This window comes from Magnolia sinica, chromosome 12 (genome assembly GCF_029962835.1).
Source record: "Magnolia sinica isolate HGM2019 chromosome 12, MsV1, whole genome shotgun sequence".
NCBI lineage: Eukaryota > Viridiplantae > Streptophyta > Magnoliopsida > Magnoliales > Magnoliaceae > Magnolia > Magnolia sinica.
Genome location: NC_080584.1, coordinates 80977819 through 80994610, shown reverse-complemented (window position 1 = coordinate 80994610; position 16792 = coordinate 80977819). Strand labels below are relative to the sequence as shown.

General features: G+C 41.1%; 1 protein-coding gene across 1 annotated transcript; it reads right to left on the bottom strand.

The window, feature by feature from the left end:
• Nucleotides 1-204: 204 nt before the first annotated feature.
• Nucleotides 205-4624, bottom strand: LOC131221877 (uncharacterized). The gene is made up of 3 exons (XM_058217174.1): nucleotides 4458-4624; nucleotides 2558-2724; nucleotides 205-805 (listed from the first exon to the last, which is right to left on the bottom strand). Exons 1-3 carry the CDS (start codon nucleotides 4546-4548, stop codon nucleotides 638-640), a joined length of 426 nt encoding a protein of 141 aa, XP_058073157.1. The 5' UTR covers nucleotides 4549-4624; the 3' UTR covers nucleotides 205-637.
• Between the last annotated feature and the right edge of the window lie 12168 nt (nucleotides 4625-16792).

Below are 16792 nucleotides of genomic sequence, written 5' to 3'. Positions count from 1 at the left end.
GTTGGGTCAGGTTGATTAGTGTTCATCTCGAACTCGACCCGTCTACTTAAACGGGTCACATTTTCTAACTCAAGCCCAACCCACTTAGTGCATTTTCAATTTACAATTCAATTGAATTGAGCATCCAAACAAGGCTTAATCTACATTGATTGCATTTTCACGATAACACAAACCATATGGGGTCCTTAGTGCAAGTGGAATGCCATAAATTTTCTTCTTGATTTTTTCATTAATCAATGAAGAAATGTTTTTCTCATTGAGGGATAGAAAGTATAAAATGACCATTATACGCCATGTAATATAGATGAATCATATGATATGCTGCATGTTCCAAAATCTGAAAGTGGGGTCCATGGTTTGGTAATCCAGACCATTGGTTTGTTTCATCCCACTCTAGATGGACAACATCCAGAAAATCTCCAAGATTCAAATATTCCAGCCACCAAGTGCAGACCATTGGTTTATTTCTCTTCTTAACCATTTATTTGTTGGCTGACATATCAAAAGGTTATGATTTTTCAATCAGAGAGGGTTTTTTGGGCATGGCCCATCAGCTGTAGGGTGCAATAAACCAATGATCTAGATCACTAAAACATGGGCCCCACTTGTTAGAATTGAAACATTGAAAGACAGGAAGCTAGAGCTGGAATCCTGAATCATCCCATTGCAAGACTGCAGACTCTGGATTCTGCTCTCTCTTGAGCTTGTCCTTCAAAAACCAATCACAGATCCGGCCTGCATTCAGCTCTTCTATTGGAGAACCTTCTTGTTCTGATATCACTCTCAGTAGATTCAAAGATGATATCTGGAAGAACACATCACAACCGTCGATCATGAAGGATTTGTATTAATAAGAAGATTAACATGCAACATGATATGTGGGGCCACTGTGATGTGTGTATGACATCCAATCTGTCCATTATGTGTGCCCTATCATGTTCTCTTAAGGGCCCGAAGATTATGCCGATCCAAAAGTTGGGCGTGGCAAGCCAGAAAAAACGGTTGGGATGGGATGCCCACCATTAAAAACCTTCTAGAATTTGTGTGGGCCCACCAGCTTTTATATATGCCATCCAATCCATGCAAAAGATGAATCTCACCAAGATGAATGGACAACCAAAAAAAATCTAGCATTCTAAAACTCAGGTGGGCACCACCACATGATTTTAAAAGTTTTAGGCATGATTTTGCATGGTTGTCCCACTTCGGTTCTGTATCAGTGTGATTTTTGGGAACTGAGGAGAACATGAAATGATACACATGATGGTCAGATTGGATGTCATACACACATCAGGGTGGGGTCCACCTGGTGGTTCAGATTGGATGTAATGCACACTTTAGGGTGGGCCCCATAGATTGCTTTGTAGGTTAACATGCAAAGCTTCGGATGGGGATGCCCATCACATAGAAAAAACCTTTTAGCTTGTTTATGGGCTCACCATGTTTTGTATATGCCATCCAATCCATGTAGAAGAAGAGCCCTATCAGGATGAGTGGACATCCGAAAAGTCAAGCACTCCAAAACTCAGGTGGGTAGTACCACAACAATTCATGGCCTGTCTGGTGTAAGGAAGTGGCTGGTATTAAGTGGGATGGAATTTCAAATTACTGGTAAGAAAAATCATCCCCTGTTTGGTTCATCATATCAAAGCTAGGGTTTTCAACATAGAATCCTGCCTTGGTTCAGATGATGGAATAAGAATAGCTTTCCCAAATCACTTCCAGCTATTCTTTGGATTTCTTGGTCAAGCCTTTACCCACCAAGTTCTTGCACTAGGAAGGGAGGTGGGGCCCACCTTGATGTTTTTGAGGAATCCATCCTGTCCATCCATTTTGTGAGGTCATTTTAGGGCATGCTACAAAAAATGAGGTGGATCCAAAACTCAAGTGGACCACACGAGAGAAAACAGTGGGGATTGAGTGACTACTGTTGAAACATTTATATAGCCACAAAAGTTTTGTATTACGAAGGTTTTTTTTTTTTTCCAGTTCATCCCGGCAGGAATGACCTTATAAACAGTTGGGATGACATATAAACATCAAGGTGGAGCTCGGGAAGGTTTCAGTGGTAGAAATTTCTTTGACCACCATTTCATCTCATATGGCCCACTTGAGTTTTGGATCCGCCTGACTTTTGGTAGCATGTTCTAAAATGATCTCGCGAAACGGATGGATGGGGAGAATTCCTCATAAACATCAAGGTGGACCCCACCTTGCTTACCAGCATGGGTTTTCCAAACATGGTTTTCAAGATTGTAAGTTGTTTTCCACTATCAACCAAACACTGTATGGAATTAAAACATGTGTTTAAGTCATACTGTCTAGATGACCCTAATACAAAAGTGGATAGGCTCACTCACGCAACATTAAGAGACAGTTCACCGACAAATGCATTTATTGAAAAAAGCAATTCCATCCCACTTAATACCAGCTAATCCATTGCGCCTACGTCTTAAGTTTGGAGTGCACATCTAGTGCACCAAGCATGGGACCCGGGTGCACTATATAATCACACTACTGCATCAAGATGGATGGCTGTGATGAGACAATCACGTACCGTTAATCGACATAGGAACCGTTCGTGAGTGCTCAATCCGGAAATCTCAACCAAACCAGCTTCTTCTAAGCTTAGGAAGGTTCTCTTTTCACTCTTATTCTCTTCTCCTTGGCAACCCCTCACCACAAGCCTCATTCCATGTTTTCTTCTCTCCATTTCCTTCTTTCCTACATACATACAAAATCATGAGAAGATATCCCAGCCGCATATCAGGTGGGCCCCGCAGTGTAGACCCATAGGCCAAATTGGGTTGGTCCAATCATCAGAAGTAGGGTGAGAGGTGGCAATAAGTTGGGCAGCCCAACATTGTAAACTTAGTTCAAGGGCGGAGCCCAGGCTTGAAATCTAAGTTTAGCGACTTGGGTCCATGATGAATGGTCCACCTAAGCCCATTGATCCAATCTAATTATCAATTGGGTTGCAATTATACAAAAGAATGGACAGTTTGTGGGGGTGTGGAAAAAAAAAAAAAAAACTTCGCTTGTCAGCTGCTTTAAATGAGTCTATTTTAAACCTCTGATTAATCAACTATTTTTTCCTAACAGGCTAGCCCTGGCCGCATTCCTTTTTGATTGATTAGGGTTAGAGTGGCTTACGAAAGCAAGGCTGAGCTAGTCCAACCATTGCCACCCGAGTGATGTACAACGGACCATAGACCCACTCCTGGCCCAGATGGTCCGAAAAAAGCCTGAATTGAAGTGGACATAATCCATCAAATTTAGGTAAGGTCTTACATGGGGCATTATGTAACTTGATACCAGGTGCATCCGGATCAAAGAAATTCATTCCGGATTGAGAAAAAATGCTGTTGAAAGCGCAAGCCATAAATCAACTATAACTTTTAATATAAAGGAGTTACGGGATGCATGACCTATGAATTTCAACTAAAATTTTATTCCGGGACTAACCGACATCCGTAAGCATGTCATGTTGCTCCATTTTGTAAGAAAATGAGTCATTCCCGCTCAAGTCTCACTTTTTTTTAAAAACTCACTATTTTCAATAAATTTTAAGTCGGACGTAACTTTTTATTCATAAGAGTTTCAATATTCGGTTTCTTCTCGGAATTTGCTTCTTATCATGCCAGGAATGATCCTGCATGGTTAGATGATGGTTAGATTTTTTTTTTTTTTAAAAAGTAAACTTTACTATTTTAGATAAATTTAAATTTATTTGTATTAGTATTCTTAATTAGAAATTTATTTTATTATTTAAAGCTTTATAATCTTATTTGAGAGACAGATTTCAATAAACTGTGGAAATGAGGGCTATTCACTTGAGAAAGAAGATGATCTCCTCTTTATCCCTTCACGTTTTCCCCAGTGTTACCAAGATGGACGGCCTGTGTTTAAATGAAATTGACGGCTAAATTAGCCCGTGGTTGGCACTCAAATGTGCTTGTGTGGCCCACGACCGGAGCAGACCCCCTCTTTTCTGCCATGGGACAATACTCTGTGGGGCCCACTGGATGAGCGGATTGGATCTAGTACATCTGCACGTGCGGCAGGGAGTAGAACAACATCCTCCATCAGCTGATCCTAAGCCCCCCTGGCGTAATTGTCCATCTGTAATTCGCCTATTGGATGGCTGGGATCATCTGATCAGGAAGATATTGATATTGCGGCATGGCCTATCCAATACAACGCCCACCTAATGAACGGCTTAGATTATCACAGAACAGGCCCCACCTATCAGATAAGCATCGGACTTGATCATCCATTTTAAAGCCATCGATTGGATGAACATGACATCTAATCAGGAAGGCATTCGGGCATGTCCCATACAATGATGAGATCACCTGATGAACGGCTTAGATTATCTAAATGGGCCCAACTATACCATTTTCGAGAGAGAGAGAGAGAGAGAGAGAGAGAGAGAGAGAGAGAGCAGTCAGGCATACCTTGGAGTGTTTGGATTGCTCTTTGAAGCTTTGGAGGTTGAAATGCAAATGGTGCATTCAAATGGTGTTTGTATGTTTTGAGTTGAAGCATCTCTCTCACCAATTTCTGTTTTAAGACCTCTCTCTCTCTCTCTCTCTCTCTCTCTGCAATTTCTGGTTTAAGAGCTTGCATTCATGTGGTATGGATAAGGGTCTGGTTGGTGTTTTTCATGCCTCCTCTGAATACAAACGCTTCACACGTGCCTACCTGGCATGTGTGTATAGGATCGGGGTGGTCCCCATGATGTATGTCTTCTCTCGTAACAGTTCATCTGGGCCGTTCATCAGATGAGCAACACATGTACGTCAAATATAGACCGTTGGTTATCAATTTTTGAACCGTTTACTTGTTCCCGTCTGCGTATATGTAAATGGGTCAGCTGGATTTTTGGATTGGTTGGAATTAGTAGTGTGGGCCACCATGCGAATGTCCTAGATTCTGCATTCGTATGCCTATTGGCACGTGTGGAGCGTTTGTATGTGGCGCTTGAACACGTGCGCGCTTGAACTAGGATTGCTTGGTTTGGTGCTTGTTCGTAGTCTGCGGGATTACAGTAAGTTGTAGGGAGAAAGCTCTCCACCGTCTGTAATATCTACCCTCTACGATCCGGCTCGTTCAAACTGTTGGCCCCACCAAAGTCCCATGGTGGGATAATTCACTGGGTCCCAAATTTCCTAGAACATGAAAAAGTAGAAGTATAAATCCTACGGTTGGAATTCTTCAAACCCACGTCGTTTTTAAATGGAAAGGTGGGATCAACCGATCGGTGCATCTTTATGGGTGGAAAATCCATAATGACTCATGATGACTGGAGTAGGCTAGCCCGGCCAGCCTCAGTCCAGCTGAGCTGATAGCCAGTTGGTTGGACCCAGGCCCAACCTGTTTGGGCCTAAAAATCAGCCCAAACTGGGCTGGACTCCTTAAAATACATCGAACCCAAACCCTATTAGCTTCATCTATGGGTCAATCTTGGAATTGAGCTGACTATGACCAGGACCTCAAGACGTGGCACACTTGAGTTTTGGGTCTATCTCATTTTTGGGCTCATGTCCTAACATGAGCTGATAAAACTGACAGACGGATGGATTTCTCACAAACATCATAGCGTGCCTCATCTAACTTTCGGATTTGGCGGAGCTTGGGCTTGGGCTTAGGCATTGAAGTCATACTCACCAGGCCTAAGTTGAAGTTTCCATGTGTTTTCCATCCTCATAATTATCCATACCACATGCATGTGGCCCACCTTATAATTAGATGGACCATGAATATTCACCTCCACTAATTAAGCGGGGTTAGGTCGGGCCCACCACCATCTACTTTTTTAAGGCTTGGGCTGGAGCCTTAGACCTTCTTGTATCAAACCGCACAACATCTAAAAGGGGCCAAGTGGGTGTATTGCTGCACATGCAGGGCAACATTACAACAAATCCAGATAATCTGGTTGCCCCAAATAGAAAATTCCTGTTTTCCTACATTCTAACCGATCCATGTCATCACTGCTGGATTAATGCATGATATCGCCCAATCAAGTGCAATAAATATAAATTTGTTTGGGGGTGATTCAGGATCCTCTGCTTACTGTAAATAGGAAAGCCTATTTTACTGTATTGTAATTGGTCCACATCATCACTTATGTTATGAGCGTTCCTGCATTGAATACTATCTTTAATAGTGTGATCCAATCACATTCCAACAAACAGATTTTTCCTGTGAGACGGACTGGCTACTCCCCAGCTACCATCTAATAGCTGGTGGTCAGTACTCCGTGGGCCCCACTATTGTGTATGTGTTTCATCCATGCCGTCCATCTATTTTTCTAGATCATTTTAGGTATATAATTAAAAATGAGATAAATCCCAATATCAAGTGGACCACATTATAGGAATCAGTGTTGAATGAACGTCCACCAGAGCCATAAAAGTTTTGGATCAAGCTGCTATTTATTTTTTCCCTTCATCTAGGTCTAGGTCTGTATGACCCAATCAACAGATTGGATGTCAAATAAAGAGTCCGGTGGGCCTTAAGAGGATTTTAATGATGGATATCCAATTAATATTGTTTTCTTGTGGTGTGGTCCACCTGAGAATTATATACCTCTAATTTTTAAGATCAAGCGATAAAATGATCTGTAAAAATGGATGAATGGCACGGATGAAACACATACATCATGGTGGGCTCACAGAACACCGACCACCGACTACCGGGCTAGTGGCAGTGGGAGTAGCCAATACGTTTCCATTATTTGGGGCCTGCGTGCGTGCCACGTGGCCAAGTGGGCAAAATTCGGCCGGGATTAGATACCGACAGGTTGACTAGCCAGTGGGTTACTGAAGTGACGTCACCAAGTTCTGTGTGCCCCACTATGATGTATGTTTTATATCCATACCGTCCATCCATTTTGAGATATCATTTAAGGGCATGAACCAAAGAATGAGGCAGATAAAAAGCTGCAGTGGACCCACCATAGAAAAAAGTGGGGGAGTGATTCCCACCGTTGAAACTATCCTAACGCCCACCATAATGTTTATTTGAAATCCAACCTCATGAAAGAAGGGAAAACACAAATATCAGCTTGATCTAAAACTTTTGTGGCCATCAGAAGTTTTAAATGGTGGACGTCACTGTCCCCACTGTTTTCTGTGCTGGGTCCACTGGAGCTTTGGATTTACTCATTCTCCGGATATTATACTAAAATTATCTCTCCAAATGGATGGACGGTGTGGATACAGAACGTACATCATGGTGGGGCCCACATAACTTGGTGACGTCACTTCAGTAGCGAGTGTCGCTACTCAGCCTGTCAGTAGCTAATCCGCTTCCCAGAATTCACAGCAACATTCCAACTTGCGACCCCGCACGCAGATTCCATTTTGTTAGCGGAGAAAAGCCGCTGGTATGTGGGAAACCCGGACCTGGCTTTTCCTAAACCACTAAAAAACCGCCGACGGTTTTCTCACCAACGCCTCTCTCTCCGTCACTCCCTATAAAATGACCCCATCCACCCCTCCCCTCTCTCTCATCCAATCATTCACAATCCACTACCCTTCTCGTAAAAGAAAATCTCATTCCTACAGAGAGAGAAAAGATGAGTTACCCGAGTAGAGCTTGGATGATAGCAGCGAGCGTCGGAGCTGTTGAAGCCTTGAAAGATCAAATGGGGTTTTGTAGATGGAATTACGGTCTCAGATCTCTCCATCAACATGCCAAGAAGACCATCCGTTCTTACACGCAAGCCCACAGACCCTCTCCATCTCTCGAATCTTCTTCTTCTTCTTCTTCAATGCTGATGATTTCGGAGAGGATGAGAATCGATGTAGACGAGAAAATAAAGCAGTCGGAAGAATCGCTGAGGGAAGTCATCTTTATGAGTTGTTGGGGTCCTAACTGAAATATTAGAGGCAAAATTGGAATATTGAAAACATTTCGATGTGATCTGTATTATACGATTGTATGTTTTGATTATTGTGGGGTTAATACCACTAATTACACTAATCTCATATTACTTTTTTATTTTTTATTTAGTTGTTTGATACTCTGGCTGAGCATGACACTTAATACGCCGGAACTTAGAAATGGTACAAGTCACAAATACTAACTCAAGGTAAACTGACTAAGCTGACAACATTAAATTCTGATTGATGGCCGGCACTTGTTTCTCAAAATAAGACCATTGCTATTTTTCACTTTTTAGGCGTCCAATAATCATTCTAAAAGCTGATTAGCTGCTTGGATGCCCAAAGATCTGTTAAGCTAAAACAGTAACTGGTTAACTCTTTTTTAATTATATATATTTTTTATTAAGTAAAATGAATTTTCTTATTAAAAACTTCTACCTATCGGACTGGACCTCGTATGGATATTGAAGGCACTGTGCTTTAGGAGCGGATTGCCTATCCCTGTGGGGCCCATAGGGACGTCGGTGATAAATCCACTCAGTTCATCTCTTTTGAAAGAAGTTCATCCCTTTTGAAAGACCACAACAGGACGGTAATTAAAAAATAAGATAGATCCAAAACTCATGTGGGCCACACCACACGAGACCGTGGGGATTGAACGCCTAGCAGTGACAGGATGATATTTGTTCCTACAGTTTATATGAGTGGTAATAATTCTATGAACGGCTTGGATGGCATATAAACATCCTGGTCACCTCTAGGAAGGTTTCCATAGTAGACGATGTTCCCATTGTTTTGTTGGTGCGATCCACTTGAGTTTTGGAGCTGCCTGATTTTTAGAAGTTTTAGGGGCTTCCTTTCGATCCATAGGTGTTAGTATAGTTTTTTTTACCATTCTTAATGAAAATGTACACATTATCTCACAATTTATGAGTGTCGTCATGATCGGACTGCCATGGTTGACCAAGTAGAATGTGACATGCATCCATGTCAACAACGCCGCATACTACTTGATCTTTGTAATGTTTGTCAATTGAAAAAGATGTTATGCATTGTTCAGTTACATTTGTCTTGTTAACTTAATCTAACCGATCGTATACGGGGAGGGGTGGCGCTCTGTTTTCAGTTGCAATTTCTCTATCTTGACCTTTGAGATGATGTTCTCGCTGTTCCCACTATCGATGATCACATCACACTTTTTGATTTGCTGTATACCTAATTTGAAAGATATTATGTCGTTGTAGGTGTACCTCATTCCTTAGTGTATACAATAGTCGCCTCACAACGAGCGACTCACCATGATCTTGTGGAACCTAATCTGTCTCATCCACTTTATCCTCTGCAGCGTGCTTTAATTCATTAACATCTGGGTCTTCATCGACATTTTCAGCAGTCTCATCATTGATGGCGAGGTTAGCCACGGGTAAGTTTTTGATATGTGACCCGATAGCCACAACGATAGCAATGGTCAGGCCTTGGTCGACCATAGGAGTTTAGGATCTTACTCAAAGTGGCATCAGTCGTTATGCCCCTTTAGTACCTAACTTGCCTGTTCACTCCCCAAGTATAGGGTTGTGATATAATAATAAACTCGGTGAGACCGAGGTTGAATCCCAAGGGACTGATACCTGTACGTAATTTGAAACTAAATAGAACTAGAACTAGAATGAGATGAAATCTAAATCGAGTGTAAATTGAGGAATAATGATGAAATAATTATCTAAAACTTCAAGAATTCAGGGAAATGAAACAAGGGATTCAGAGGATCCACTTGTAGAGATCAGGGAGATCTTATGCCTGCGTCAAGAACTCAACTGGACTTAGAGTCCCATCTTCATCCAGTTGAAGGGTGTAACCATAGAAATCAAGACTGAACTTCCTTTGATATGGTTTTCAAGAGATGAAAGGTATATGAATTAAAATGGATTCCATCACTAAACCATGCCTAGGAGACAAAGTAAACAATAGAATTAAACTAATTAACAACCAATCAACATGATATGAAGGTTAAGAAGGGTACCGTCATCCAACCATGCCCAGGAGACGATGATGAACAATAGGACTTCCTGACGTCATTAACATAAAAAGGGAAAGGAACACGCTCAAAGCCATTGCAGACCTATTGTAATTTCAGTCATAATAGACCATTAAAGACTAAAAACATTCCCTTAATAATCAAACTAAAATCAAATTCAGCTCATAAATTTAAATTAAATTAAAAGCATAAAATAGAGTCTCCCATCTCACTACAAGCTTCACTTCTTAGCCCTAGCTAAGAGGTTTAGCCACTCATAATCATGATTAAACTAAAGTCTCTTAAAAATCATAAACTGAAATTAAAAACAAAGGGAAGAAAAGAACTCTACAGATGGCCGGCTATGAATTCCCTTCCACGGCTGCACTCCACGTCCAAAAGCTTGAATGCCTCTCTCTTTCTCCTCTTTCTTTTTATAGCCATGAAGGACGGTGGATGGGAGGTCGGTTAGCGTGCAGAAGGTCGGTGGGGAATTTCCGCAGCAACAGGTGGAGATGCGTCGGTGCGAAAGGAAGAGAAGTCAGTGGGTTTCTTACGCAGCAGCGTGAGTAATTTCTTTCGCAGCAGAAAAGCAACGCAACTGATTTGTGTTTGGCCCAGTTTTGTAAAAAGAAAACGTCCTTACGGAAGGTTTTTGCGTAGATTTCAGATGAATGGTCTGGATTACCGTTTCGACGCTGATCCAGATCACACAACAGCTAACAGTGGTCGTTTTTCCCGGGCGTGCGTAGGCTACGAATAGGGCTCTTGCGCTGATGCTTGGTGGGGCACCTGATCGGTATCAGAGAAGAAATCCACAATGTCCATCAGCTTTTTCGCTTCATTTCAGTCAGACATGGAGTGATTTCGGATGTCGTTGATGCGGTCCATATGATTAATCTTGTGACATGGTTCTGCCGTCCAACACACTTTGCATCCTCTTGCTGACATTCTTCAGACCAAGAACCACCATATAGTGTTAAATACTCTTGTATGCTTCGAATGGACAGTTCAGATCGGACTGATAATTATGTATTGGTGGCCCATCAAGATCGTCCGCACTCCCTGTTTCCAATTTTCGTAGCGGGAAGAAGGATTTCCAAATCCTTTTCAAATTCATCGGTCAACAGGCAGTTTGACCGGTTTGGCTAGTTCAATGCACAGTGCCTTCGCGTGTGCTACGTGCGCACACGACCTAACTGGGGTCCTCTGTAATGTTCATGAGACATCCTTTCCATCCATTCACTTTGCCACCTATTTTGAAGGGTTGACACCAAATTTGAAGCATATCCAGGTATTAGGTGGGCCCCAAATCAGAGTTTTATGGGATGATCTATCCTTTGGGCCACTTCCAAAGGGATACAATGGATGCAATTTTACATGTACGGTTAATTTACAGTCCTTAGGCCATATATACATTTTCAAGTGAATCGGATGGCGGGAATCTTGTGATCTTGAATTCTCGACGACTTTCAGGCCACTTGAACTTCACTTTCTCGATTTTCTCGGATCTCTGGTGTGTAACTTCCTCGATCTTGGTCTTTTGGGGTCCATCCCTTGCCTTGGTGACTTCAGAACATCAAATCCACGCTTTTAGTACCATTTTTCAGTCCACAGTCGTAAATTCGCCTTGCAATACAAACACGATTAAAATAAGGCATTAAACAGTATCTTGCTCATAAATCTAGGTAATAAATGGGGTCTAATATGCAATATTTGACCCTCAACATTGCCCACTTCCCGAATCTGGGTTTGCGAGCGTAGGAGATTAAGTACGTGCTCCTACAAGTTCTTTCCCTTTAATCTATAAAGCTCCCTAAGACAGACCCACCATAGTGACTCTAATGGTAGGATAGGTTTGTGTATTGAGATGGTCAAGCTGTGCTTATACTCGGGTACTCAACTTGATCACATAATTCATCGTTCACATGGGCTACATCTGGACCCGATCCTGAATCTCCATATACAACCCATCGTTGAATTGGATGACTTGTTGCGATTCAGTTTTGACCAAATCATTTTGTGCTACCAAGCGATAGAATTCTTCTGTGTAATCTCTCACTAACTAATACCCTGTCGACAATTTTAGTATTGTTGGAATAGTACCTGATCGTAATCACTAGGGAGGAATTGTGGGCATAGCAGTTGCTTCATCCATTGTCATGTGCGATTGGTGCTTTCGTCTTTCTTGTCTCTGCGAGTTGCAGTTGCTCACACCAAGCTGAAGCTCTGCTCTTCAACTTGTATGCCATAAGCTTAACTTTCTTTACTTTAGAGATTTTCATATAGTTGAAGAATCACTTAACTTTAGAAAGCCAATCGAGGAAATCCCTAATGTGAAGTTAGCCATTGAAGTTAGGAAGATTGACTCTCATCTAGAATTCTCAATATGTTTGATCTGCTCAGTCACTGCCTTGTTTGGGATATTGGAGGATCATGTCGTCGACCTCCTCATTGTTGGATTCCACCTCCTCAGTACTGATCTTGTGGTTTACTGCCGGCACCGTCCTACAATTACAAGTTCCAACGCCTACTGGGGGTGAATTACCTTTATGAATACGGAGCTGGCCGAGGGACTTCATCATGCGATTGATTACAGCTTATAGCCTTTGCATGACTTTCAGATTCTCTTGCTATGCCACTTCAAAAGCCGCTACTGTTAAAGGTAAATTCTCTGAAGCACCGTTCATGAGAATATTGTCCAACCCGTCGTTAAAAGTCATAGATCCAATGAGAAAGCCTGACTTTGATACCAATTGGCGCAGGGAAGGACGTGATGAGGTTGATCATTGTATTCTTCGATCGATAAATACTTTTAATCCACAAAGAACTCTTAAATTCACAAGAGAAAGTTCTTGAACTCATGATAAATAAGAAAAGTTGTTAAAATAATTTTGATTGATTGATAATAAAAATGAACTTACAATTCTTTAAATAGCAATATCAAACCTAGAAAAAAGTTTTAGACTCAAACTCCTTAAAGACGTGAGTTACTATAAATAGTAAACTTACTATTTATAGACGGTCATGATTCCTACTAGATGTCATGGTTTTTTGCCAAAAATAGTAAGTGTCCAATTTGGCCTAACCACGTTTTTCTCCTAATTTTTCTAAGCCCTTTTCATGTTGGGCACTACTCCTAAAACTCAAAGGATTAAAAGTTATGATTGAGTTAAAACTTACTATAAATAGTAAAAATAAAAATAAAATGGACTTTCAACCGTTGATCTAATGGAATCTCACAAATCTTGCGCGAGCAACCTGACATAGCAGGGTTGGTTGGCTAAAGTGGCTTCTCCTATTCAAAATCATATGTTATACGTTGAATAACTCATTTTGGTTTACGAGATACACTTACTTTAGGATTTTGACAGTCTTGATTACTTCCGCCTCCAATTGGGCCTTCTCTTATCCATCTTTGCCATTAAAGTGTCTACAACTCGCTCAACATCATGGGCCCAACTCAAAATTTTTTCATAAAATCCCCATTGCTTCATTGAATGTTTCTAATTTATTCTCCCATCAAGTGGACCACCTTGCTATAATGTTTGGAACTTATCCTCCTCATCAAATAGACCACACATGCATTAAAAAAAAATAAAAATCAAAAGAAACAAAACCAATGCTCTACATTCATCAAACTTGGACTTGTCTATATTCAAAATGTAGACCTTATGTTCCTAATTTATTTCTTTACCTCTTGATCAAGTGAGGCACGCATTGTAAAAAGATATCTCTCTTTATCTCTTGATCAAATGAGCCACTACACATGCTTAAAAAGTTAAGACTTCTAACTAGAGGTGGGCATGTTGGACCCGATCTGACCTGACTCGGTACTGTTCTGAACAGAACCGACGGCCTAGATCGGCCCTGATTGAGTTTGCCAATTCAGATCCGATCGTTTTTCGGGTCGGGTTTGGATAGAGGTGTATCCGGACAGAACCGATCCAAAAACTCGAACCGAAATGGTCCGAACCGACCTGACCCGGATGTAAATATATCTCTAAATAAAAGTTTAAGCGCCCAGGCTTTTCGTTCGGTGCCAAAAAACCCCGCCCAATGTACACCTGAGCCCCCCGACCCTATCTCTCTATATCTATCTATCTCTCTCTATATCTGCCTCTTTACTTCTGTTGAAGAAGAAGGTAAGAAGAAGACTAGCTACATGGCCTTTGATAGATCAAATTCTTCTTTTTTTGCTGTTGGGTTCTGGAGCTTCGTGGGATTTCTCTGTTGGAGAGAAATATATACCGAGAAATGGTGTATAGTTGTAAACAAAAGAGAGAGAGTCGTAGCAGGTGCATGCAGCTGTTTACAGGCTGTGTCTTGACAGTCAGACCCGAAGTTGACGGAAGTGCCTGTGTACGAAGCGGATCGGCTGGTGTAACGGGTTTGATCACGAGGTATGTGTTATATCCAAACCGTCCATCCATTTGGCGAGCTTATTTTAAGGCTTGAGACAATGAATAAGACAGATCTAACCATCAACTGGACCACACCTAAAAAACTAGTGGGAGATTGAACGTTTGCCGTTGAAACCCTTTTTCAGGTCACATAAATTTTGGATCAATATAAAATTTGTTTTTCTTCTCTTTATTTAGTTACTTATGACCGTATGAAATTTATTTTTCCCATTCATAAACAGATCAGTTGTAAAGTAAATGTTATGGTGGGCCCTACAATTTTTTTAACGTTGAAAACCATTGTCTCTATTGCTATTTATGGTGTGGTACAAATAATCTGTGGATATAATTCATTTTTTTGGATAATGCTCTAAAATCATCTTTAACAATAGATGAATGGTGTAGATATATTAAATACATCACTGTGGGGCCCACGTAAGATGTAACTTTGATCCAACCTGTTCAAAAGTTTAAAAAGACATTAAATAATGGAAAACACAAATATGAGCTTGATATAAAACTTTTGTGGCCTTTATAGGTTTTTAATGGTGGGCATCACTGTCCCACTATTTCCTGTGCTGGGGTCCACTGGAGCTTTGGATTTAACTCATTCTTTGGTTCTTACCCTAAAATGATCTCTAAAAATGTATTAACGGTGTGGATACAAAACATACATTATGGTGGGACTCACATAACTTAGTGACGTCACTTCGGCAGCGAGTCTCGCTACTCAACCTGTCGGTAGCTAATCCGCGCCCAAAAGTCACAGCAACATTCCAACTTGCGACCCGACACGCAGATTCCACTTTGTTAGTGGAGAAAAGCCGCTGGTATGTGGGAAACCCGTACCTGGTTTTTCCTAAACCACTAAAAAACCGCCGACGGTTTTCTCACCAACACCTCTCGCTCTCCCTCACTCCATATAAAATGACCCCATCCATCCCTCCCCTCTCTCATCCAAACATTCACAATCCACTACCCTTCTCGTAAAAGAAAATCTCATTCCTACACAGAGAGAGAAAAGATGAGTTACCCGAGCAGAGCTTGGATGATAGCAGCGAGCGTCGGAGCTGTTGAAGCCTTGAAAGATCAGATGGGGTTTTGTAGATGGAATTACGGTCTCAGATCTCTCCATCAACATGCCAAGAAGACCATCCGTTCTTACACGCAAGCCCACAGACCCTCTCCATCTCTCGAATCTTCTTCTTCTTCAATGCTGATGATTTCGGAGAGGATGAGAATCGATGTAGATGAGAAAATAAAGCAGTCGGAAGAATCGCTGGGGGAAGTCATGTTTATGAGTTGTTGGGGTCCTAACTGAAATATTAGGGGCAAAATTGGAATATTGAAAACATTTCGATGTGATCTGTATTATACGATTGTATGTTTTGATTATTGTGTGGTTAATAACACTAATTACACTAATCTCATATTACTTTTTATTTTTTTTAAGTTGTTTGATACTCTGGCTGAGCATGACACTTAATACGCCGGCACTTAGAAATGGTACAAGTCACAAATACTAACTCAGGGTAAACTGACTAAGCTGACAACATTAAATTCTGATTGATGGCCATTGCTATTTTTCACTTTTTAGCCGTCCAATAATCATTCTAAAAGCTGATGAGCTGGTTAACTCCTGATGAGCTGGTTAACTCTGTATTAATTATATTTTTTTATTAAGTAAAATGAATTTTCTTTTTTAAATACTTTTACCTATCGGACTGGACCTCGTATGGATATTGAAGGCACTGTGCTTTAGGAGCGGATTGCCTATCCCTGTGGGGCCCATAGGGACGTCAATGATAAATCCACTCAGTTCATCTCTTTTGAAAGACAACAACCGGACCTTAATTTAAAAATAAGGTAGATCCAAAGCTCATGTGGGCCACACCACACGAGACAGTGGGGATTGAACGCCTAGCAGTGACAAGATGATATTTGTTCCTACAGTTTATATGAGTGGTAATAATTCTATGAACGGCTTGGATGGCATATAAACATCCTGGTCACCTCCAGGAAGGTTTCAATAGTAGACGTTACCATTGTTTTGTTGGTGTGGTCCACCTGAGTTTTGGAACTGCCTGATTTTTAGAAGTTTCAGGGGGTTCCTTTGGATCTATAGGTGTTAGTATAGTTTTTTGGCCATTTTTAATGAAAATATATATATTATCTCATCCTTTACGAGTATCGTCATGATCGGATTGTCATGGTTGACCAAGTAGAATGTGACATGCTTCTATGTCAACAACGCCGTATACTACTTGGTCTTTGTTATGTTTGCCAATTGAAAAAGATAGTGCACTGTTCAGTTACATTCGTCTTGCTGACTTAATCCAACTGATCGTATATGGGAAAGGGTGATGCTCTGTTTTCAGTTGCAATTTCTCCATCTTGACCTTTGAGATGATGTTCTCGTTGTTTCCACTATCAATGATCACATCACACTTTTTGATTCGCTGTACACCTAATTCGAAAGATGT

Excerpts from the sequence above, each read along its gene's own strand:
- LOC131221877 (XM_058217174.1), bottom strand. The coding sequence starts at position 4,548 with ATGCTTCAACTCAAAACATACAAACACCATTTGAATGCACCATTTGCA. Across the intron at positions 2,725-4,457 it reads AGCAATCCAAACACTCCAAG|GAAAGAAGGAAATGGAGAGA; the intron begins GTATGCCTGACT and ends GTATGTATGTAG. Across the intron at positions 806-2,557 it reads GGTTCCTATGTCGATTAACG|ATATCATCTTTGAATCTACT; the intron begins GTACGTGATTGT and ends GTGTTCTTCCAG.